We start from the raw sequence: 24,658 nt of genomic DNA on the forward strand, positions 1-24,658 counted from the left end.
CTTCAGTAAATTAACTTTTGATACTATGATTATACTTTGCTATGTGGTTTATCAGTTTTCCCATTTTTTAAGCTTCAGCAGATCCTTCAGACTTTTCAGCAACCTCCAAAACCACAGTCTCCCGCCATTGACAATGCTGTGATGGCGCAGGTCCAGGCTATCACGGCTCAGTTAAAGACGGCTCCTGCACAGCCACCTGAACAAAAAGCTGCTTTCCCCCCGCCTGAGCAAAAAACTGCATTTGACAAGGTAGGCTTCACTCAATAACCCACCTTAACTGTTTAGACCACTCAATTTGGAATGTGGAAGTTACTTCTCTACTTTCTCTCTAGATTGTTCATTTTGTTGTTTTTTGGTTGGAGGAATTTTCCCCCTCAATATCAAAACATTGATTATTTTTCCTGGTTATAAATGTAATATATACTCATTACAAAAATTTCCAGTAAAAAGGAAATGGAAAAGAAAACAGGAAAGCTTTCACCGTTAACCCCCATACTTGGGAGATAACTACTCTTTTCCGAACTAATTTCCCATGGATATATTTTTCTTTATTGGTCATAATATGTTTGTATGTCACAATAGGTAATATTATAAATGTTATAAATATAAATTATAAATATTATAAAGAAAATATATACAGTTTTTAACTTGCTTGTTTTTATCTTAATCTTCTTTGTTGTTAAGGTTAGTAGATTTAGTTCTACATTTTTACTGAGTGCTTATTAGGGATATTCTATTACATCTGTGTGTCACAGTTTAGCCATTCCTCTATTGATAGACAATTAAGTTACCTTGTGCTTTTTGCTGTTAAAACTTAGTTACAATATGTATAACTTCAGAGTTTTGTTCAGTGTCTTCCAACTTTGTTGGCCATAGGCATGTTTAAGGAGCTGAGCTAGTGAGGGCATAGATGTGCTGAATTTGCACAGCTTAGAGCTTCCCATTGAAATGTTAACTCAAGCAACTCTATCTTAGCTGTTTTATGTCTTGTGTATTTATTGGGTTTATGACTATATAAACTTTGATTTCATCTTACAGGTCTCACTGCAAAAGCAAAAATATTTGAAAACCCTAGAATGAAGTGATAATTTTTAGTTTAGTCATCTCTAAAATTTTTTATTCTTTCCAGATTTTAATTTTAAGATATAATAACTTTATTGCTGGTAGTCCAAATTAAGAATCCATTTTGGGGGTGCCTGGGTGGCTCAGTTGATTAAGTGTCCGACTCAATCTTAGCTCATGTCTTGATCTCAGAATTGTGGGTTCAAGTCCTTCGTTGGGCTCTGCACTGGGCATGAAGCCCACTTAAACAAAAAAGAATGCATTTGGTATATACTGGTTGTCATTATATCTTAGTGATTTATGAAAAACCACTGATTAAAAGAAGTTTGAATAGTGGCACCTGGGTGGCTCAGTCAGTTAAGCGTCCACTTCTTGATTTTGGCTCAGGTCATGATCTCATGGTTCAGGAGTCTGAGCCCCGCATTGGGCTCTTCACTGACAGAGTGTAGCCTGCTTGGGATTCTTTCTTTCTCTCTGCCCTTCCCCTGCTCGTGCACGCTCTCTCTCAAAACAAATAACATACATAAGTAGAAGAGGAATACATGCTAATAGGGAAAAAAATTGCAAACAGGAAGTTCTAAAGTAAAAGGGGAAGCAGTTCTCTGCTTTGAACAGATTTGTGTTTGCTCTTTCAGAGTTTAGGAAAACACTCCCCGCTTGGATTTTTTTTTTTTTTAATATTTTGGTAGTTTTATATTTTTGTTTTCTATGTTTGTCTCTTCATTCCATCTGGAACCTAGTTTAGAATATGGTTCAAGACAGTTAAATCTCGAATTTTTTGGAAATAGCCAATTCTCCCTCACTATTTTTGTCATACACTGAATTCTGAATTCTCATTTGTTTCTGTGTCTATTTGTGGACATTAGGATTCTATTGTGCGCAGCTAATATGTTTATTTCTGTATCATAACAATTTAAATACTTGCAACTTCTATACTATATTCTGTATCTCATTTCCAAGTATCACACACACACATGTACCCCGCTCTGCTTCTTTTTCAGACTTTCTTTGGCATATGTATTAATCTGTATTCTCCAGGGGAAAATACTGCTTACACACACACAGAGGGAAAGGGGAGAAAGAGAGATTGGTTGATTTTTTTTTTTTTTTAATTTTTTTTTTTTTTAACGTTTATTTATTTTTGAGACAGAGAGAGACAGAGCATGAACGGGGGAGGGTCAGAGAGAGGGAGACACGGAATCTGAAACAGGCTCCAGGCTCTGAGCTGTCAGCACAGAGCCCGACGCGGGGCTCGAACTCACGGACCGTGAGATCATGACCTGAGCCGAAGTCGGCCGCTTAACCGACTGAGCCACCCAGGCGCCCCTAGATTGGTTGATTTTTAAGAAATTATTTGACTCAGTTGTGGAGGCTGGCAAATTTGAAATTTGTAGGGCAGAAGGCAGGCTGGAAATTTATTAGGTAAGAGTTAATATTACAGTTTTGAGTCTAAATTCTACAGAGCAAGTTTTCTATGTTGCTGTCTTGGGAATTCCTTGTTCAAGAAACCTAAGTTCTTACTCTTAAGGCCTTCAACTGAGTGGTTGAGGCCCACCCACATTATGGAGGGTATTTCTTTATTCAAATGCTATTAATTGTTAATCACGTTTTTAAAAGACCTTCACAGGAACATCTAGATGAATATTTGACCAAACAACTAGGCACCCTAACCTAGTCAAATTGGTACAGTTAACCATCACAGCATACTTTTTTTTTTTTTTAATTTTTTTTTTTTCAACGTTTATTTACTTTTGGGACAGAGAGAGACAGAGCATGAACGGGGGAGGGGCAGAGAGAGAGGGAGACACAGAATCGGAAGCAGGCTCCAGGCTCTGAGCCATCAGCCCAGAGCCCGACGCGGGGCTCGAACTCACGGACCGCAAGATCGTGACCTGGCTGAAGTCGGACGCTTAACCGACTGCGCCACCCAGGTGCCCCCAGCATACTTTTTCAAGATGAACATGGGGCACCTGGGTGGCTCAGTCAGTTAAGCGTCCGACTTCAGCTCAGGTCATGATCTCACGGTTTGTGAGTTTGAGCCCCGTGTTGGGCTCTGTGCAGACAGCTCAGGGCCTGGAGCCTGCTTTGGATTCTGTGTCTCCTTCTCTCTCTGCCCTTCCCCTGCTTATGATCTGTCTCTCTCTGTCTCAAAAATAAAATATTTTTTTTAAAAAATCTTAAAAAAAAAAAAAGAAATTTAGCATAAATTTTAAAATGTATTAATTTAAGAAGTGCCAAGAGCTTCTTATACTGCATCTCTGTTAACATCATTTTTCATTTAAGTCTTATTCAGTTATTGCTTCATTTATTCTTAAGGTATTTAGTCCTTTTTCATGTTTGTTTCTTTTAAGTGGTCATGTTATTAAACACTTAGTTTTCTAATAGGTTCTCTGAGATTTCTGGGTAGCTACTAAATTTGACTTTTCCTCTTCAACATCTATGCCTGTTTCTTTTTCTTATTGTATTGGGGGCTAGGACTTCCAAAAAAATGTTGAATAATAGTAATGCTAATGGAGTCCTTATTTTTTTGTTGTTAATTTGAATTGTAATTCCTCTAGTGTTTCACCCCAAGTAGTTGGTTGGTCAGTGTTTATTAGTTGCATGAAGTTTAGAAAAAGAAATTCTGTGCTTTTCCTTTGACTAAAAGGTCTGTTTTAAGCTAGTAGAACAGCTTGACTGGGAACAATTTATTTCAGGTGCTTCATGGATCTTCAGTTTCCTAAAAGGCAACAAAAAAAAATGCCTTTTTGGATAGATTTCAGTTTAATTTTTTAATTGCTTCAAATCTTCTTCCAAAGCATTAGGTATAGATCTTAAAACTTTAAAGAACATATCTATATGTGAGGAGTGCTAAGCATCCAGCTCATGGTTTTGGCTCAAGTCATGATCTCATGGTTCGTGAGATCAAGTCCCGAGTTGGGCTCCGTGCTAACAGCGAGGAGCCTGCTTGCGACTTTCTCTCCCTGTCTCTGCTCCTCTCCCTGCTCACTCGAGCATATGTACTCACTCTTTCTCTGAATAAACTTGAAAAGAACATATCTGTGTGTGTGATAAATGGCAAAGACCATGGGTTTTGTTTTTCGTAGACAGTTTAGACCTTAGTTTTAATTTTGATTCCTATTATTGATACTGACTCTGTCTTGGTACTTAGTCCCTTAAATATTCAGTGTGCAGCACTGCAAAATAGTGATGGTAATACCTACACTTTACTATTGCTGTGGGGGTTAAACATACTAATGTGTGTGAAACAGCATAGTGTCCTGGTCATAATTAGATTGCTCAATATAAGAACTTTTAATGACATGGCCTAGAATTACAAAGAAACACAGTGTTGTCCAAGAAGGGGACTTCCCATCCTAATTTAGAAATCTGTTGTGCAATAAAGTAGAACCATTATTTTTAGGCAGAACTGGCATGAAACAACTCAGATTTAAGAATTTGAAGTTGAAAATCCATGACAAGAATGGACACAGCTTGAGGGGAAAGTCTACTTGTTGAATGCCAGAGACTGAGAACTTTGAAGTCAAAAGAACAGTTCCACATCCCAGTTCTTCCATTCGCTGACTGTGCAATCTTAGTAATGATTCTTAATCCCCTATACCTTAGATTCCTTGTCTATAAAAAGAAGAAACTGTACCTAAATTATGTTTACATTGCAGGCTTCTTGTGATGTCATGAAGTATCATGTAGATAGTAAGACACAGTAGATAGTAATAGAATTAGTAGTAGGTGTTTGTGGTGTTACCTTCCTTCCTTTCTGAACGGATGTAATCTTTTTTTTTTTTTTTTTTAATGTTTATTCATTTGTTTTGAAAGAGGAAGAGAGAAACCCAGGCAGGCTCTGCATTGTCAATGCTGAGCCCAATGCTGGCTCAGTCTCATGAATCCTGAGATCATGTCCTGAGCCGAAATCAAGAGTTGTATGCTTAACTGACTAAGCCACCCAGATGTCCTCGTAATCTTATTTTTAAATGCCTCTTCTTCTAGACACGATCTTGTGAAATGCTGGGGTTCTTACCTTTCTTCTTTTTTTAATGTTTCTGGTAATCTGACATGTGCTGTGAAGTTTTAAGGAAGAAGCTAGTGCCTAGGTAGTAAGTTCTCCATGGCCCTGTCTATACCATTCTCTTTTTTCTTTGTCATATTAGTATGTTCTTACGCAAGCAGTACATGGACATTTTTTATAGGCATTTACAGTCATTTGATAAGACAGTCTTGGTACATTTTACAGTTAATTGAAAACGTACACCCATTTTCTTTCTTTCTTTTTTTTTTTTTTTTCTAAGTTTATTTATATTGAGAGAGCACATACAGGTTGGGGAGGGGCAGAGAGAGAGAGGGAGAGAGATAATCCCAAGCAGGCTTTGCACTGACACAGGGCTCAATCTCACGAATGGTGATATCATGACCTGAGCCAAAATCAAGGGGACACTTAACCGACTGAGCCACCCAGGTGCCCCTGTACACCCATTTTCATGTGTGCCAAGTTCCAAAAGTTTTTGGTCTGTCAAAGAGAATATTTTAATAAAATATTTATAGTGCTAAGTTAACTATAAAATAAGCATATAGAAAATAATCCGAAGAAAACACTGCATTTAAGTTGAGGAAGAAAAGCAGAATGAAAAATTGTCTTTTTCAGATGGGATTTGTATGGAAATTATCTGTAAACCAAGGTCCTAAGGGGCCAGTGGGAACGTGAGATTGTACATGACAACACAGTGGCATCATAGATGATAGTAAACATCTGTTGTTTTTATAAAGTCTTCTGTGCGGTGTATCCCAATCTCAATTTTAAAACGGAGTATGGAGGGCGCCTGGCTGGCTCAGCCAGTAGAGCATGCAACTCTTGATCTTAGGGTTGGGAGTTCAAGCCCCATGTTGAGGATAGAGCTGATTTTTAGAAAATAAACAAAAATATTAAAAAATAAAATGGAATATTGGCATCCATATTCCAGAAGCTTCTTGATAGATTTGATTATGATGATGAGCCAGAAGCTGTGGAAGAATCAAAGAAAGAAGATGCTGCTGCCGCTGCAGCCACCGCCGCCGCCGCCGCCACGGCACCTGCTGTGGCTGTTGCACCAGCACCTGCTGCTGCCACACCGGCTGCCACGCCTGCCGCTTCCCCTCCTCAGGCACCCTTGTAAGTGTCTTTTTTTCTGTTCCACAGGGGATTCAGTGGGAAACATGATGCAAGTAGAGTTGGCCCTTGCACAGCGTGGTGTTGAGGTGATGACCCACGCACAGTCAAAAATCCATGGTAGAACTTTGCCTCCCCCAAAACTTATATAGCCTACTGTTGACCGGAAGCCTAACCGGTAACATGAACAGTTGAGTAACGCATATTTTGTATGTTGTATGTATTACGTACTGTGTTCTTCCAATAAAGTAAGCTAAAGAAAAGACAACGTTAAAATCATAAGGAAAATATGTTTACGGTACTGCACTGTCGACAAAAAAATCTGTGAATAAGTGGACTCACACAGTTAAAGGTGATGTTGTTCAAGGGTCAGCTATAACTTTAGAAACAAAATCATTTTTCATATAGTTTTTTAAAGTTATATTTTGGGTTTTCTCTTGGGAGGAGATCCTATCAGATTTACAGTTAAAAATGGCTTTTATGTTGGGAATAATGCTGAGTATATAAATTAATTGGGCAAGTACCTGATTCGGTAAGATGTTGATTATTGATGACTCCTGAGCAACATTCGTAATGTCTCTGTAGTATAAATGTGGCTAAGAATCTTACGTGTTTTTGAACGGATAAAAGATAACTCATCTTTTTTTAGTGGGTTTCCTGGAGATGGCATGCAGCAGCCAGCATATACACAACATCAAAACATGGATCAGTTTCAGCCTCGAATGATGACGATACAGCAGGATCCAGTGCACCATCAGGTACAGCTGAGTTTTAATAAGTGAAGATCTGTTCATTAGAGCATATGGATTGTGTTTCACAGACCACTATTTAGCTGTGTGTTTGGCTTCGTAGTACTGCAGCTGCAGTCAAAGCCGATGAGCATGTAAATGAGTTATTTTTTTAAAACTTTAATTAAAACAAGGATGCTAAATACTACATCCTTATATATTTTAATAGTAAGTATTTTTTGTTAAAATCGTTTAGGGCGAGATTATGGCTCTGTTTCAGGGAGTTAGCCTGCTTAGTTGTACACTTCTCCCTCGTGAGGAACCTTTTTTGGGGTAAATGTTAAGATGCTTTAGAGGGTTTTCAGCTCTCACATTCAGAAGTATAGTGTGAAATCTGCATTCAAGGGAGCATAGCACACTGGAGAATTGGAAGAAGTTAGGTAGAGATTTATTTGTTCATTGGGTTTATTTTAGTAAATCCTCTATTCAGAGTTTCCTAAACTTGACTACGCAGCTAAATTATAGGTGTCGGGATCCAGGCTAAAGCCAATCTAGAGAATCTGTATATTTTTTTTAATTGTATACTACTTTGTAGCCTTATTTAGAAAGGGCTCTAAGAAATTTCTTCAGAGGATATTCATTTTCTTATGTATATTGTGTTTGGTCCATTCTATAATTCGGTAATATGAAAATGATACTATGATTTTGATGACTTATTGATGAATGAGGTTTGAGAAGTTTTTTATAAGCCTATTTAAAATCTGAAGAAAACCTGGTGCACTTATTTCCAAATGTTCCAATTAACAGTTAGTGAAAATTTAAATTAGAAGGAATACTTCTTTGTGACAATTACAATTATACTTTTAATTTTGTTGGTATTGGACCAGCACATGCAGAAATATGTTACGTTGTGGCTTATTCGCATTATTATTATGATATTTTAAGCCCAAAAAGTAGGCATGTTAGTTGAAACATCCCTTGGAGTAAATTTTTAAAAAGTGAACCTGTACACATCATTGCTGTAGCCACTCCCCCTCCCAGAAGGCTTAATTAATTGCCTTTGAGGTTGAAGGGAGATAGTTTGCAATACAGTACCTCTCTGATTTTTAAGTTTAGTCTGTCACTATTGTTCCTCATATAAATGAAATCACGTCTTTAAATCTATAAAGTCAAACCTTTTTATAATTTTTAAATGAGTTATAGGATTTTTGACCTATATACTTGGATATGTAACAATTCTTCAGGTAAATATTATACCTATGGAAATTGTTAATCATTGCATCTCACTACAGTTTTCCCTTGATGAAAATTTATTGAAGATGTTTTAGGTTTTTTTTTTTAAATGTTTATTTATTTTGAGAGTGCACACACAAGTTGGGGAGAGGCAGAGAGAGAGGGAATCACAAGCAGGCTTTGTATTGTCAGCACAGAGCCAGACACGGGGCTTGAAACCATGAACCCACGAACCATGAGATCATGACCTGAGCCGACATCAAGAGTCGAACATGCAACCAATTGAGCCACCAAAGCACCCCGAAGATATTTTAGTTGTATATCAAGTAACTAAGGACTTTCTTAATTATTTTTGGTAGCTGTTATTTAAAATCTACTCATATGCTTTCTTTAAATTCAAAAGGTTCCACTTCCACCTAATGGACAGATGCCAGGTTTTGGCCTTCTTCCTACACCTCCATTTCCTCCCATGGCTCAGTCTGTGATTCCTCCAACTCCACCCGTGCAGCAGCCTTTCCAAGCTTCTTTTCAGGCTCAAAATGAACCACTTACACAGAAGACACATCAGGTAAAACTGTATTCTCAGATTGATGATCTTTTTGGTTGCTTCAGCTTATGTGCAGATTCCTGCCTGTTTGCTTGTTATCTTCATTTTTGAATGTGGAGAAAGACTTTGTTGGGCACATATTAACCCTCTCTGTGCCTAAAGTTTTTCATCTGGAAAGTGGACATAGTAATACCAATTTCCATAGGATTCTGTGAGGATCGAGATAGAATGTAGAATACTTAATCATTGCCTAGTTTACTGCTGTAGTCAATGGTTTATTAAAACAGTATATGACTTATACAAATTTCCAGATGTGTTTGTCTGGAAGTGTTTCTTAGAAGTGTTTCTTCTAATCTTGTAAACCATATAAAATTTTTTCCCTGCTGATGGACAGTCATTATTAAACTAGTAATGTGATGTCAAGTAACCAGAATAAATCTATTTCAGGGCAAGAGAAATTTTGTAAGTTAGCAATTTTTAGATTTTGTCTTCTTGCCTTTACAATTTCCACTTTTCTCATTTAATGATGGGTGGTTGTTTTTGGTTTTGGTTTTTTAAAGGAAATGGAAGTAGAACAACCTTGTATCCAAGAGGTTAAGCGACACATGTCTGATAACAGAAAGTCAAGATCTAGGTCAGCATCCAGGTAATTGATAGAAAATGTTTTTCCAATCCTGTATGTCTTAGGAGACTAATTAAAATCAAACTGGATTATTTTTAATTTTCTATTTTTTTTTTCAACGTTTATTTATTTTTGGGACAGAGAGAGACAGAGCATGAACGGGGGAGGGGCAGAGAGAGAGGGAGACACAGAATCGGAAGCAGGCTCCAGGCTCTGAGCCATCAGCCTAGAGCCCGATGCGGGGCTCGAACTCACGGACCGCGAGATCGCGACCTGGCTGAAGTCGGATGCTTAACCGACTACGCCACCCAGGCGCCCCCAAAACTGGATTATTTTTAGATATGCAGTGTTAATAAAATTACATTTGGTATATTTGTATATCTGTATGTGTAGAATGGGGGCAGAAGCAGTAATAAAAAAAAAAAAAACAACTAAGGTTGGTCATCTCACCCATGCTTTTCCCCTTGAGTTGCTGTAATCGCTGCATACAGCTATACATAGAATGATAAGAATTATGTATTCACAGTTCCTTCACAAGTTTATTAGCTGACAAAAATGGGAAGATAATAAGTAATACTATAATCAGGTAACATTTTTAATTGCTGCAGAAAAGAAGTTAACTGAGAAGATAGATATCAATAGTAGAAGTGTATCCCAATGATGACAGCTTCTAACACTACCAGTATGTAATTCAGTCTAGTACTGAATTATCGAAGATGAGAGATACTTTTATATGCTAGTAACCTTATTTATCTCATTTTAAGTATATGCATGCTTTCTAACTTTCAACATTAAAAATGTTTAAAATGAATTCCCTGCTACTGAATTATTACATATCCAAACATTAAACTATTTAGTTTTATATATATATGTATATTTTTTTTTTTCCAGATTAACCCCTGCTTACCTTTTTTGTTTTTTTTTCTCATGTTCTACTCATTCTCTCTCTCATGAAAATGTTAGGTCACCAAAAAGAAGGCGATCTCGATCTGGCTCTAGATCGCGAAGGTCCCGTCATCGACGTTCTCGTTCTCGGTCCAGAGATCGACGCCGACATTCGCCTAGATCTCGGTCCCAAGAAAGGCGAGATCGAGAAAAAGAAAGAGAACGCCGACAAAAAGGCCTTCCTCAAATCAAACCAGAAACTGCAAGTGGTAAATTAAACTTCTTGCATTATTTTTTTTTGTATCCTGGGTTTAAAATGTTTTCTAAATGATAGCAAAATACTATTTTATCGTATCTTGTTTGTGCTTTGGTGTATACCCTTGAGTTTGCTTTGATATGTTAAGCCAGCTGTAAAGCAGCAAATAGGGAGTGAACCAAACTAATAGTGATGAGGAATAAAATAATAGCATGTTTTTAATGTATGGAATAGAAAGCAGTTAACTAGCTCTCCTATACATAATGGCAAGGTTCTCCTTTTTTTCCAGATTAATAACCTCGTTTATAAAGATACAGTTTTACAGACTATATTATCTCCTGAATTTCATTATGTATTTAGAATATGTTTAATATGGTATGCTAGACACATTTTTTTTTTTTTTAATTTTTTTAATGTTTATTTTTGAGAGAGGGAAAGACAGAGCATGAGCATGGGAGGGGCAGAGGGAGGGAGACACAGAATTCAAAACAGGCTCCAGGCTCCAAGCTATCAGCACAGAACCCGACGTGGGGCCTGAACTCAGAAACTGTGAGACCATGACCTGAGTCAAAGTCGGATGCTCAACCGACTGAGCCACCTGGGCACCCCTAGACATGTTCTTGATACAAGTTTGCAGTTATTATTGAAATTTTAATTTATAATACAAATAGGGCATATGTAAAACTTCTGATTCTATAAGATTTATTACGTAGAACACAGCATAAGAGGAAAAACCATCGTGTACACTCGATGGTCAGAAAGGGACAACTGTAGCAGTGGACAGAAGCACTAGACTGGTTGTTGATCAAGAGAGCTGGGATCGGGTCTTCTCGTGGCCTTGGGCAGGTTATTATGTCTCTGGCCTGTTTTCATAGATGAAATCTTTATATCTGTCCACAAAACAGACAGAATTTTTCAACTCTTATGTTATTCACCATCCTACTCCCATTTCTGGAAGTACTACCACAATTTTCTAGAGTTTTTTTTAGATGTATATAGGATTTGCTACTTAGCCTTATGGTATCCTGTAACTTGTGCATTTTTTCTATAATGATTTTTTTCACTGTAGAAAAGTACAGTGCTGCCCATTACCAAATGTGTATATTTTTATGATTATAATTTTATTTCAAGTTTGTAGCACTACACTCTGGGTGGGACAGCTGGACAAACGGACTACTCAGCAAGATGTTGCAAGTCTCTTAGAAGAGTTTGGTCCAATTGAATCAATTAATGTGAGTGTTTATGTTTAATGTAGTGACAGTGGATGGGTGTGATTAATGCCATTTTATAAAATTAAGGACTTGAGGCCCAAGTTAAAATTTGCCCAGCTTTGTAGTAGATGTGGCTAGAGTATAAGTGTTGAGTCCATGTTTAGCATCCTCTCATTTATTTAATCACATTTCTTGGACAACCAAGTTTAATTTAAAACCTTTCTCTAGAAAAATCTGTGTTAATAAAACTTGGAGAACCATAGGTTTATTAAAAGTCGATAGTTGAGACCAAACTTGAATTTGCCAATTTATAACAAGTTAATCTCAGATTATAGAATCCTGGCTTCGTGGGTAGGTAATGGGCAGGGGAGTTGGGGTTGTTGGAACTAGTTATTTAGTATTTATTTTCTCGTTGCTCTTTGATTTTATTATATTTTATAATATTAAAATGTTTTGGAGCAGATGATACCTCCCAGAGGTTGTGCCTATATTGTTATGGTTCATAGGCAAGATGCTTATCGTGCCCTGCAGAAACTGAGCCGCGGAAATTATAAAGTGAACCAGAAATCCATAAAGGTACATTTTTATCCCTTATAATTCATTTTTTAAAAACTTAACACAGAATATTACTTGGCTTTTTAAAAACTTATTTTGGGCACTAAGGCATTTCCTGTATATCTATTTAAGAGGTTGTATCTCCTCAAAGTTAACATAAAGTTTAAAATCTTTAATTTAACTTAATTTAATTTAAAATGTTAAATGTTTATTCGCAAGATTTTTTTGGATTTTACACATTTTATGTTTAAAGTTTGCCATCTCATTCTTAGAATAAACGAAAATATTCAACAGAGATAAAGATAATAGGTACATTGATATTCTTCCCCTAAGGGGCCAGAGTCAGCATTTCCTCAGTTATGTACCCTTGGATGATTGTGGTGCAAAAGGATTTTGTCTAATCTTAAATAATTTCAAAGTACCCAAGACTTTGGAAAGTGGTCCCCAGTATGTTGGGCTATGCAGGAAACCTCAGCCTTTCCCCAATAAACATTATTTTCCTTTTCTCTTTTATGTCAGTAGATTGGGGAGTGAATGGTTGGAGGAGTGGATAAGGAGGTGATGCCAGTTAAATTTCCACCAGGACAAAGTAGGAGAAAAGGTTAACCAATTAACTAGCATCGAAGGGAGATCCAGGGATAGGTCAGATTGCTCCCTTGTTGCCCAAATCTGAGTGATTAGAAATGTGAGGAACGGTTAATTCTCAAAACTGACGTTTTTTTCCTGTCCTTTCTTTTTGTATTTTAACTAATGGTGATATAGATTGCCTGGGCTTTAAACAAAGGAATAAAGGCAGATTATAAGCAGTATTGGGATGTAGAACTGGGAGTTACTTATATTCCATGGGACAAAGTCAAGCCTGAAGAACTGGAGAGTTTTTGTGAAGGAGGAATGTTGGACAGTGATACACTTAATCCAGGTAAAGCAGTATTTAATTTCTTTTAAAATTCATCTGTTTTCTTGATAATGCATGTGAAAAATGTTTATTCTTTGCTGTAGGGATTTTTGAGATTTTTCAAGTACCCACTATGTGCCATTCTCTCCATTAAAAACTGAGGAAACCATGGTGAATAAGACAGATGTGGTCTTTGCCCTTAATGCAACTTATATTTAGTGGGATAGATTCAGACATAAGTGAAATAATACTGATTGTGGAGTTAATCATTAATTTCAGTATTAAGTAGATCTTAAATAGAATTTTTCGCTGTGAAAAACCTAACAGATCCAAATGAGTCCTAAACTGAACATTACTGGTATTGTTTTCATCCAGTGTTTCATAATAATTTCTTTGAAAGCATTTAAATTTCCAGAGAAGCAATTGAAAGTAAACATGTAGGGCAAGAAGGTAGTTACCTGTGGCATGAATATTAAAAATCCAGATTGACAGTAGGATTACAGTGGGGAAAATAGCAGCATGTGAGGGCATGACCTGGAGACCGATAGATAGCTGGACAAGGAGTGCAGGGTGGTGTGCCAAAATAAAATAAGCGACTAAAGGAGTTTCAAGCAAGCAGAGTTGGTTTGAGAGCCAAAAAGAGGTGGAACGATGTTGAGCCATTCCCATACCTTGACTTCTTTCCCCACAGTGCGTGATGCCTTCACTTAAGGGGAGAGCTAGGTTGGAACTCCTGGGTGGCACAGTCAGTTAAGTGTCCGACTCTTGTCTTCGGCTCAGGTCATGATCTTATGGTTTTTGTGAGTTCCAGCCCCCCGAGTCTGGTTTCTGTGATGACATTGCGGAGCCTGCTTGAGATTTTCTTTCTGCCCCTCCCCTGTTTGCTCTCTGTCTTGCTCTCTCTTTCTGTCTCTCTCAAATAAACTTCTTTTAAAAAGGGCAGGTAGAGCTAGGTTTCCGTTCACGCAATAGGTATTAGGGGCCTACTGTGTGCCAAACATTTTGGCACAGGCTCTGGTCAGGGTGCAGAGAGTCTTGCTCCTCCCTCCGGGGATCTTTAATCCAGACAACACACCATCATGGTTAAGAACATAGACCTTGGAGCCAGATGTGTATATGTTGAGTCCCATGTCTGCCACTTGTTAGTATGTGACCTTGTTTTCCTCAGTTTCCAAATTCTTTTCCTCACTTATAAAATGGGAATGATCATGGGACCTACTTCTAGATGGTTATGAGAATTCATTGGATTAATATATATATAAAATGCTTCAAACTGTGTCTGACACACAATAAGCATTCTTTTGCGTGTTATTGTTCATTCATTTAAATAATATAAGATTAGCATAAGCATTTCTTTAGTAACTCAGACTGCTGATTTTTTTATATAATCATTTAAAAATAATTCTAGATTTAAAGTTCTAAAAATTGTCAATTTTTATTGTTAAATTTCTTTAACTCATAGATTGGAAAGGAATCCCCAAGAAGCATGAAAATGAAGTTGCTCAAAATGGAGGGGCAGAAACCTCACATACAGAACCAGTATCACCTATACCTAAACCTTTACCAGTGCCTGTCCCTCCTATTCCTGTGCCCACACCTATAACAGTGCCACCTCCACAGGTAAGAACATTTGGGGCGTTATTTAAACTTGTAAGTGTCTGAAAGGTAAACTTTTCTAAATCTTTTTATAGATGTATGTCTAGGTCAGTGTTCAAAGACGTGAACACATAAATGTGCATATTAATAGTATTTTGGTATGTCAGACCTACTGTTTATAAACTAACACATTTTTTCATAAACATCAGTAAAATCAATTCATACCGCCTTACATCTGTCTAGGTTATTTAGTGTCTTTATAATGTTTCAGACTTGAGATGCAAACCTGATGGCATTTCTTGTATTCCGCTTCCCCTTGTTTTCTTTTATTGAATCTTTATTCTTTGGTGGGGGTTTACGTTCTGAGAGAACTTGGATATCCACCCAATAAGCAGCTGTTTTGAGAGAAAGAGAGTCTCTTAATCTTCAGTTTGGGCGGTGCTATCATGAAGTTTTTTAATGGATGAGTGAGAGCTATTTAATAAATTGAGTGCTATTTAACACAAAGGTATATTCATAAACCTCTGCTGTGTGGTCAGTGAGTGCATTTATGACGTAGGAGGAGACAGACTGGATTCTGACAGAATGTAGTTTGAATCTCAGCTCAACTGTTTATTCACAGCAATGTGACATTGGGAAGATCACCTACCTAATCTAAGCTTCAGTTTCCTGTCTATAAATGCGCAAGTTCCCTTTCCTGGCTTTGGCTCCGGTGGTCTTCCTAGGTCAGAGTTGTTTTGAGGATTAAATGAGATCGTGAATGTTAAATACTCAGCATGTTTCCTGTTACATAATAAGAGCTCAATAATGAACAACCGTTTGGTAAAAATTTTAAGTCCTTGACCCACAGTGTTATGTGATCTGTTAGGTTTTTCTTGTTTTCAGTACCTTTTTCAGTTTCTCACATTAAATCTGAATCAGATAAATCTGAGCTGTCACAAAAGTGGGTTACCTAGTCTCTTGATTTTCCCAGTGTAAGGAGAAAATTACATGCTCTGATACATACTTAGTGGTGACATTTTATAAATAGATTCCCTACATTGACAAACTCGTTATTTGATCTTTTGGACAGGCCCTTCCAGCACAAGTTCTAAATAAGATTCAATGTATATATCACCACTCACTTAAAGAAACCTGACTAATCTGTTAAAATTTTTCAGACTTTTTTTTTTAATAGCTAACATTTGTAGGGTGTTTATTAAGTGACAGACACTAGCACTTAACATGTATTCCCTCTTTAATCCCTATTACTCTGTGAGGTTGACATTTTTTCATTTTACAGATGAGTAAACTGAGGTCTAGAGATTGTAAATAGCTTACTCAAGGTCACAAAGCTAGTTAAAAATGGGAAGGGGGCAGGCAGTTTCACCCCAGGACCTGTGATTTTAATCACTGTAAATTGCCAGGTAGCTTTTCTTAGAGTTGTAGTTATCAAATTACTAACCTGACCACGGAACATTTTTTAACATATAGGATATTCTGTCAGAACACCAGTAGATGCTTGTGAGATGCAATGTGAATTTGCTGTCATAGAGAACAGAAATTTGATGACTGTCATTTAGAGTAGGTACTAATTACCACCTGTTACTAGATAAATTTACTCACATAATCACAAATTGCGAAATATCTTTTCAACAAGATCTTCATCTCAACTTACTGTATGGATGGGAGGGTGGCTAGATATGTGGCTTCATTATTCTTCCTTTGTCTTTAGGTCCCACCACATCAGCCGGGTCCTCCTGTAGTTGGTGCTCTCCAGCCACCCACTTTCACGCCTCCCTTGGGCATTCCTCCTCCGGGTTTTGGTCCTGGTGTTCCTCCTCCACCTCCTCCTCCACCATTTTTGCGCCCAGGATTTAATCCGATGCATCTGCCACCAGGTACCGTGAGTTGTTCAAGAAGACATTCTTTTTAGAGCCCAAGATTAGGTGGCACAACATAAGTTGACATTATTTTTCTTATTGTAGGTTTTCTTCCTCCTGGACCCCCACCTCCTATAACTCCACCAGTATCCATTCCTCCTCCTCACACTCCACCAATAAGCATCCCAAACTGTAAGCATGTTTTTCTTTTGTGTTCACTAGTCCTCTTGGAGTTGGGAGTAGGAGGGGAGAGTGGACCAGTAACAGGGTCTAGAGTGTGGCAAAAGAATGTTGATTGGGGAGATAATTATTCAGCTTCACATGTTGATGTAATTATATTCCTTAGCTACTATCGCTGGTATAAATGAAGACACTACAAAAGACTTATCTATTGGAAATCCCATTCCAACAGTGGTGTCTGGGGCTAGAGGAAACGCCGAGTCTGGTGACAGTGTGAAAATGTATGGCTCTGCTGTGCCACCTGCTGCACCCACGAATCTGCCCACCCCTCCTGTAACGCAGCCTGTTTCACTTCTTGGTAAGTTGATTTTTTTTATCATTAGTTTTTTTTTTTCCCCACCCAAGTTAGGTTTTTTTAAAGAACAATGCCAATTTCTTTGAGGAAGATCTTCCTCTTAAATATGTGCACTTGGTCTTTACCAAGAGTAGCCCCAGAGACAGCCTCAAAGATGAAATCATGTTCGTCCTGAATAAAAGTGTGGATTTGTACATCTTAATTTGGTATAGGAAAGTGATTAATCTCTGAGAGAAGGAATTGGTGCAAAGTCCATGACTGATACAACCCCAGACATTCGGCTTTATAAAGAGATAGGATTTCTTTGACAACATAGAATTTTTTCCTGTCTGGACCAATTTTTCTAAAACCCTGGGCTGTGGTAGCATTCTCTGTTGGCTAGCAGAGAACTTCTCTTAGGTACATGTAATAAAATGGCTTTATTGTCTGAATGACATTTGTACAGCCTAGGGTAATGCTCTCTCATTGACCCCTCAGTTTTCTCCTGCTAGTTTTATCTGTTGGACTTTTTACCCACAATTTTACTGCCACGATCAAGGGAAGTGTGATTTAGATTATTTACGTCTTTAAGAGGCTTTACCTTTGCTTGAATTATAAATGATTATTTTATATACACTTGTTATATTTTATACACTCGTTATAGTTATTAATCTATTACATTAATAAATTCCTGTATTTTGAAGTGGTTTTGCCAAGTATAATTAACACTTGATTCTCCTAATGGGTAGTTAGATTATACTAAGGTATAATCCTTAGTATTATAACATTCTAGTCCTGTGAGCCCATTGTATTTTTCAGAGGTATATGTATATGTACATATGTGCTTTCATAATCTTAGATTTTTTTTTAGGAGAGAGCACATAGTTGCCTCTGAGATGTAGGACTATGGGACATTAGGACTATAGGACATTAGTTTGTGATGTAGGACTTCTACTTTTCACTTAAACCTTTCAGTGCTGTTGGAAATTTTTACTTTGTGCATATACTATATTTATAATAAAAATCAATTTGTTTTTAAATGGCATGCTGTCTTCTGCCCTCTCTGAGACTGAGCTTAGTCCGATAATAAACTTGATTTTTATTTCCTTTAGTACGCAGACTGGGTAATGGTGAAAGAGGATTAGGGATTAAAATTTGTCACCAGTAATGTAGCAATAGTTATCATAATGATGGAAAATAGTTTGTTTAATGAGGAAGTTGCTTAAGGGGTCTACACTATAATGAAAATCATGTAGTAGAGGAACATTGTTCTAGGATCCAGGAGACCATAACATCTTTGGATATCAGTTTTGTTACGCATTTTGTTTTTTCATATTTGCAGTAAGATGGTTACATAAGAATCACAGAATCTGAATTGGCTAGACTTTTCTGATCGAACCCTTTTCTCCACATCACACCAACACCCGTGATTATAAATTCTCTTTGTAGTGAAAATTCCTAGTCTAGCATCCCATGGATATTAGGCCACCTGAGAGTATCTACAAAATGGCATGCATTTGTGCTTTTTTTTTCTGGTCTTAGTAAACTCACTGAATGAACGATTTCTTCATCCCTAAGAGTTTAATAACCACTACTTTCAAACAAACTTAAAGAATAAGTAGCCTGCTTCTGATTTAACATTTAGGTCTTAACGGCTCTGCCCTTTATTTTACAACCGAAGTGCATAATTTAAACTCTGCATCCAACATGTGAAACAAAATAAAGCACAGATCAAAAGTTGGTGAGCTTGAAAAGCAAACTTAGTAAGCTAAGCACTTAGCATTTATCATTACCTGGCATAACTGCGTGTTTGTGTCTTTCCCTCCTTCCCTCTCCCAGATACATACTAGAATGAAAACTCCATGAGAGAGGGACATTTGTTACTTGAATAAGTAGATAGATAGATGGTTTTCAATGCAGGGCTGTTTATACTTCACTTCTTTGTCTATAACTTTCATAACAAAACTTAGAAATTAAAGGCTGTTCCAAATCTGGAAAGACTAAAATGTGACATAACATAAATTATGTAAATTCTGTTACAATGAGTACTTTCAAGTAAAATGCAGTTGTTTAGTTCCAGTCAAGAAAGAAAGTCTTTTGTGTCCCTTCAACTAGAAATCTTGAAAAGAATATCCCGTAGATTTTGACCTTTTAGAGAAAGGAGACCTTAATGCATGGGCAAATAAAGGAGGATTTATCCAAAAGAGTAATCATAGTTGCATCATTTTGATAAAGGAATGCAATAATCACATGCAGTATTGCAGCACTGAAGGATGGCTGATCAGGGTGGGATGTTGTTGCTGTTAACCAGGTTCACAGAATATTAGAGCTAAGATGGTTTCAAGTTTCCTCTTGGTGCTCTAATGTTTTCTCTTATGATAATAAAAAGAAATGCTATGCTGTACCAGAAACCTTTAAGCCTAGAAGGGGATATGAAACTCCAGTTTCTTCATCTGTTTAAAAAAAAAAAAAAAGGAATAAAAATGACACACCAGGGTGTTGTGGTGATTCACTGGGCCTGTGTATATAAAACAACTGACACACGGAGCCTGCCACAGGGTAGGCTGTTCATGAATGGTGGGTGCTTATTACAGGTAAGGAGTGTTCTAAGTGATACTTAGAATACCTAGAGAAGAATATTTATACTTTGAAATTCTAAAATTATATCACTTTAGCCATGATTCGTTTTAAATTGTTTTGTTTGTTGGCAGAGGAAGCAAGCTTTTTAGGAAAAAAATGTATCTTGACATAGTTGCCTTAGATCTTTTCATGGTAGATTAGACCAGGTCAGAAATTCACACATATTAAAGTTCCATCAGTTGTACTGAGAAAATATATGCTAGTCATAGTGGTATTTCACTGAACTAGCACAATATGATATCTATATTCTTCTTATTAACAGTATTCAGATAATTTTCTTGTAAGGGGAGGTGAACCTATCCTTGAGACTTAACTGAGTTCTTGGATTTAATTATTGAAACATGGTAATAATGATACTTTTAAAGTAGCGGGGACCAAACAAATGTTCAACAGATCTCCCAAAACTTGGTAGTAAGGCTGATTATACTGGGAGGAGGCAATGAGTGCTGCAAGGATGCTTTGGCTTAAGGAGTTTTCCAAGTGATCAGATGTAAGTGTGGGGTGTTGGTCTGGAAGTGAGGACTACCTGTTTCTGGAGTTGGGCCGAGGTAGCCTATGCTACCGTGTTTGTAGAGAGCTAAACCTCCATGTTGTAGGGATTCTGATTATTTTAGTAACTGATAATCTGAAAATATGAAGTTATATGATGCACGGTAATAATTCATTATCACGTCATTTTAAAGAAATCCATTCTTAGTCCCTCACACACCAAGATAGCTAGTTAGAATAGTGATGGTTTCATAAAAGCTGTTGGTAACTGTCTACAGTGGTTGATCATTTAGGAGAGAAGGAATATTAATGATAATAGCAATTCAGTTTATTCTCTTTACTGTATAAGTGTATGTGTTTACTTTTCAAAAACTTTTGTATAACGTGTATCTCTAATATGTATAGCATTTTTATTAAAAAAAAAAGTGCATTGTAAATGTGAAATTTGGGTTATTACTTTGGTGTTCCAGACAATAAAAAAGAAATACACAAAAAAATGTTTGTTTGTGTTACATATCTCTACTCTGTTACCAGTATATCCAGAATATCTTTTCAAGGAAAAATTATGGTAACTTGGACTCATTCCTTTTGTGGAAAATTAAAGCCTTTTCTCTTGTCAGATATATGTATTCATTAATTATTAATATGCAGATTCTTCCTAATTTTGTCACACTGCTATAGATGATGGTGAAATTTGTAAGAATTGGGTAGTTCTAAGATTGCCTCCTACTTACTGGTATTTTTTGTTGCCAAAGATCTAAAGCAGAAGTCACAAATTGGTGGCCTCCAGGCTGAATTGTTAGACAGTGGTGTGATGCCCTTCAGGCTTGATTCTACACATCCCTGCATGAAGTCAGTAGGCATTTGAGTCAGTGTTCCCAAATTTGGACACTTCAAGAAATTATGTGTACAGAATTGGTTTGGAATTATCAAACAGGCATGTTTGCTTTATTGTAATAGTTATGATCCTTACAACTGCCTAGAAGGTGAATAGTTTTACCATCACGTTCTATAATTACTTTAAAATTGATACTTGATTTGTGGTGATTTCACTTAGCTTGGATTTCTCTGCCAGAATTTTGACTTATTTTTTTATAGTTAGTACTTTTTAACAACATTTAAATTAGAACATTAGAGCACCAATCTAGTGTGAATAACATTCAAAGAAAACCTGAAGAAAATCCTTTGGAAAGTGTTTTTTTAATGATAATACCTAACTTTTAATACAACTTCTACATGTTAGTATTTTTTCTTATTGTGAACTTTGCTATAATGTTTGGTTATTTTAAATTATAGTCTAGAGGGGTCTACTAGGTATTTGTTTTGGTGCCCCCCCCCCCAAAATCTGTTGACTTTATTTATCCTATAAGGTGTTCTTTCAAAAAGCTCTAAAATACTCAAATTGGTACTCTAAATATTACACTGGTAATTATTCCACTAGTGTTATATAGTAGAAATGGTTCCCAAATAGTCATCACAGTACCTTCAATATAGTATATAACATTGTTCAGTGGATACAGTGGGTAGTTAATAACTATTAATCCACAACAGATATTGCCTTGGATTTAAATTTATGGGCGAATACCCTATATTTTCTCAGAAGGTGAGGTACTTCCGATGAAACCTACAGGGAAGGTCTTATACAGAAACTTGAAAACTGCTTATCACGTTGTCTCCATGTCCCTCTGTGCTTCCTGGGCTATAGAACTCCAGCCTGGAGTCTCTCTTAAATTTAAATCTCTCCAACATACATCACTTTGGGCTTGAGGAAGGTGGGAGGGGCAGGCACTCTGGGCTCTAGATTGATTTTGGTAGACAAAGATGTGGCTGTGAAGAATTTCAGGTAAGATTTTTTCCAGCTAACATTGAAAGTAACATTCCCTGTCGAAAATCTCATTCAGTGATAGGTTAATTGTTTATTCGAAACTTCTTGACTCAAATAGTGCAACTCTTAACTTAGAGCTGTTCCATTTTGCCAGTTACGGTAACATAGCAATTGGTATACAAATTCTAAAAAGTCACTACAAATGAACTGTAGGGAAGTTGACCAGACAAAACCTATTGTGCATAATTTTGCAAAAAGCCAAGGAGTCATTTTAAAATAATCTCTCTGATTTCTCTTTATCTGAAATTCTGGTTTTTGTGTATTGGATTTCAGCAAAACATAATGTACCCCTCTGCTAAAAATAGATACACCTCTCCCATATATTTGCATTATATATTATTGAAAACTCAAATTTCTGTTAAAGATTTCTCATTAACATCCTAAGCACCAATTTTTTTGGCGTAATCTTAATGTATAATACTATCTAAAATGTGCTTTCTCGTTCTTTGAAAACTAGCTCCTTACTCTTGTTCTCTTCGGCTCCCAACATAGTGCCTACTGCAAGAATTGCCTGGGAGCCTTCTCAAAATAGTTATGCTCCAAATGTTAATAAACAATGAAATCTAGGCAAAGGAAATACATGTATGGGTTGCACTGTTACTGCAATTTTCTGAATGTCTCGGATGAAGAAAAACAATGGTTTTTAAAAATTATGTGCATATATATATACATTATATGCATATATATACACACACACATATATATTGCATGCTTAGGGATCTTAGGGCATTGGTGGGAGAGATAAGAGTGGTTGGTAAATTTTTTTCCTTGTGTGGGATTTCATTTTAGGCTCATGCAAATGCCACAGTGACATTTTATTTGAATCAGATCAAAAAATGTCAAACTTCCAACTAGAAACAGAAAAGGAGGTAGTTAAAGAAAATTGCAGAATTTCTCAAAATAAATTTCAGATCTTTGTAGGTTAACAATGGAAAGCCACCGCCCTGGGGGAGAGACCTGGACCTTCTAGCCTCTGCTCTTGCAGCCTGAGAGATATTTTCTCCTTGAAGAATTTGGTCATCACTTCTGCCACTGCCATTCATACATTCTACGTGTATTTTATTCAGTAGCCACTGTGTGCCAGGTATCCCTCTGGGTACTAGAGATACCTGAATGAACAAGACAAAGCCTGTCTTCCTAGAGCTTATATTCTAGTAGGGACTTAGATAATAAACTAATAACTTCACATGGAGATAATCCTATGATGAAGAGTAAAGCAGAGAACACTTAGGGAATTGGAGGAGTGTCACATGGGATGTTCTATTTTAAATGGTATATGTATGGCCCAGGAGGGCATCTAAGGAGGTAATATGGAGAGAAATGATGGGGGAAAGCCATGGAAATACAGAGAAAAGATAGTTGAGGTAGAAGAACAAAAGGAGGCCTGAATTGGGAGTGAACTTGGCTTGTTTGAGGGACCACAGGGTGCCAGTGTGGCTGGAGCAGGATGAACAAAGAAAAGAGTTGCAGGCTATGAGTTTAGAGAAGGTTGTCAAGGGCCAGGTTGAGAGTGCAGTGGGGAATGTTGTAGTTTCAGTCTTATGTATACTTTTTAAAGGGTAACAGCTCTTACGTAGACACCAGACTCTAGGAGTTGGTTAAGAGTGGATGGGGCGCCTGGGTGGCTCAGTCGGTTGAGCGTCCGACTTCGGCTCAGGTCACGATCTTGCGGTCCGTGAGTTCGAGCCCCGCGTCGGGCTCTGTGCTGACAGCTCAGAGCCCGGAGCCTGTTTCAGATTCTGTGTCTCCCTCTCTCTCTGCCCCTCCCCCGTTCATGCTCTGTCTCTCTCTGTCTCAAAAATAAAAAATTAAAAAATGTTAAAAAAAAAAAAAAAGTGGAAAGAGGACCTAGTTCGGATGCTGTCACAGTAGAAGAGGTGCAGGCTAACTGCTTGCATTGGGGTGGCGCAGTGGAGGAAATGAAGTGGTTGGACGTCGAATTTATTTTAAAGATAGGGCCTTCCTAATTGCCTGACTACTTAAGTGTGGGATATGAGAGAAAGGAGTCAAGATTGAGCTCAGTATTTGATGTGAGCAGTTGATAGGGTGTAATCTCCATTTCTGAGATGGGCAAATGTCAAGGAGGACTGGATCTGCAGAGGGGATATCGAGTTAAAAGGTTGGCTATTTTAACTTTGAAATTCAGGTGCAGGTGATAAGTAAACAACTTGAATACAGTTGAGATATAATTCCAGATATCCACCACAAACGATCAGCAAAGCCACAGGAGCCAGTGATTACTTAAGAAGGGAATGTAAACACAGTGAGAGGGATGAGCCTAGGAAAACTTCAGCAACTTAGCCGTTGAGAATACAATACTGAGAACTAAGACAGACATAGTTCCAGATGCCAGGAACTCTGGCGAAGAGTTTGTATGTGTGAGTCATTTGAGCGTTAACAGCCCTAAGAGGTAAGTACAGTTACCCCCGTTTTCTAGATGGGGAGGCTGAAGCACAAAGCTGAGTAGCCTGCCCAGGTGAACAGATACAAGTGGTGAAGTCAGAATTCCAGCTCGCATTGCTCCGACACCTGTAGTTT

General features: G+C 37.3%; 1 protein-coding gene across 4 annotated transcripts in view; it reads left to right on the forward strand.

The window, feature by feature from the left end:
• Nucleotides 1-24,658, forward strand: part of SCAF4 (SR-related CTD associated factor 4) — a 61,137-nt gene that overhangs the window by 28,634 nt on the left and 7,845 nt on the right. The window contains exons 7-19 of one of the 4 annotated variants that reach the window (XM_045436882.1): nt 73-249; nt 6,018-6,205; nt 6,852-6,960; nt 8,567-8,731; nt 9,271-9,356; nt 10,296-10,486; nt 11,605-11,705; nt 12,147-12,260; nt 13,002-13,158; nt 14,597-14,754; nt 16,445-16,610; nt 16,698-16,784; nt 16,939-17,130. In XM_045436882.1, coding sequence (XP_045292838.1) covers nt 73-249; nt 6,018-6,205; nt 6,852-6,960; nt 8,567-8,731; nt 9,271-9,356; nt 10,296-10,486; nt 11,605-11,705; nt 12,147-12,260; nt 13,002-13,158; nt 14,597-14,754; nt 16,445-16,610; nt 16,698-16,784; nt 16,939-17,130 — 1,891 coding nt within the window. The remainder of the gene's footprint in view (nt 1-72; nt 250-6,017; nt 6,206-6,851; nt 6,961-8,566; nt 8,732-9,270; nt 9,357-10,295; nt 10,487-11,604; nt 11,706-12,146; nt 12,261-13,001; nt 13,159-14,596; nt 14,755-16,444; nt 16,611-16,697; nt 16,785-16,938; nt 17,131-24,658) is intronic. The other 3 variants (XM_045436884.1, XM_045436883.1, XM_045436885.1) reach the window with 3 other exon arrangements.

This window comes from Leopardus geoffroyi, chromosome C2 (assembly GCF_018350155.1).
Source record: "Leopardus geoffroyi isolate Oge1 chromosome C2, O.geoffroyi_Oge1_pat1.0, whole genome shotgun sequence".
In the NCBI taxonomy this organism is placed as follows: domain Eukaryota; kingdom Metazoa; phylum Chordata; class Mammalia; order Carnivora; family Felidae; genus Leopardus; species Leopardus geoffroyi.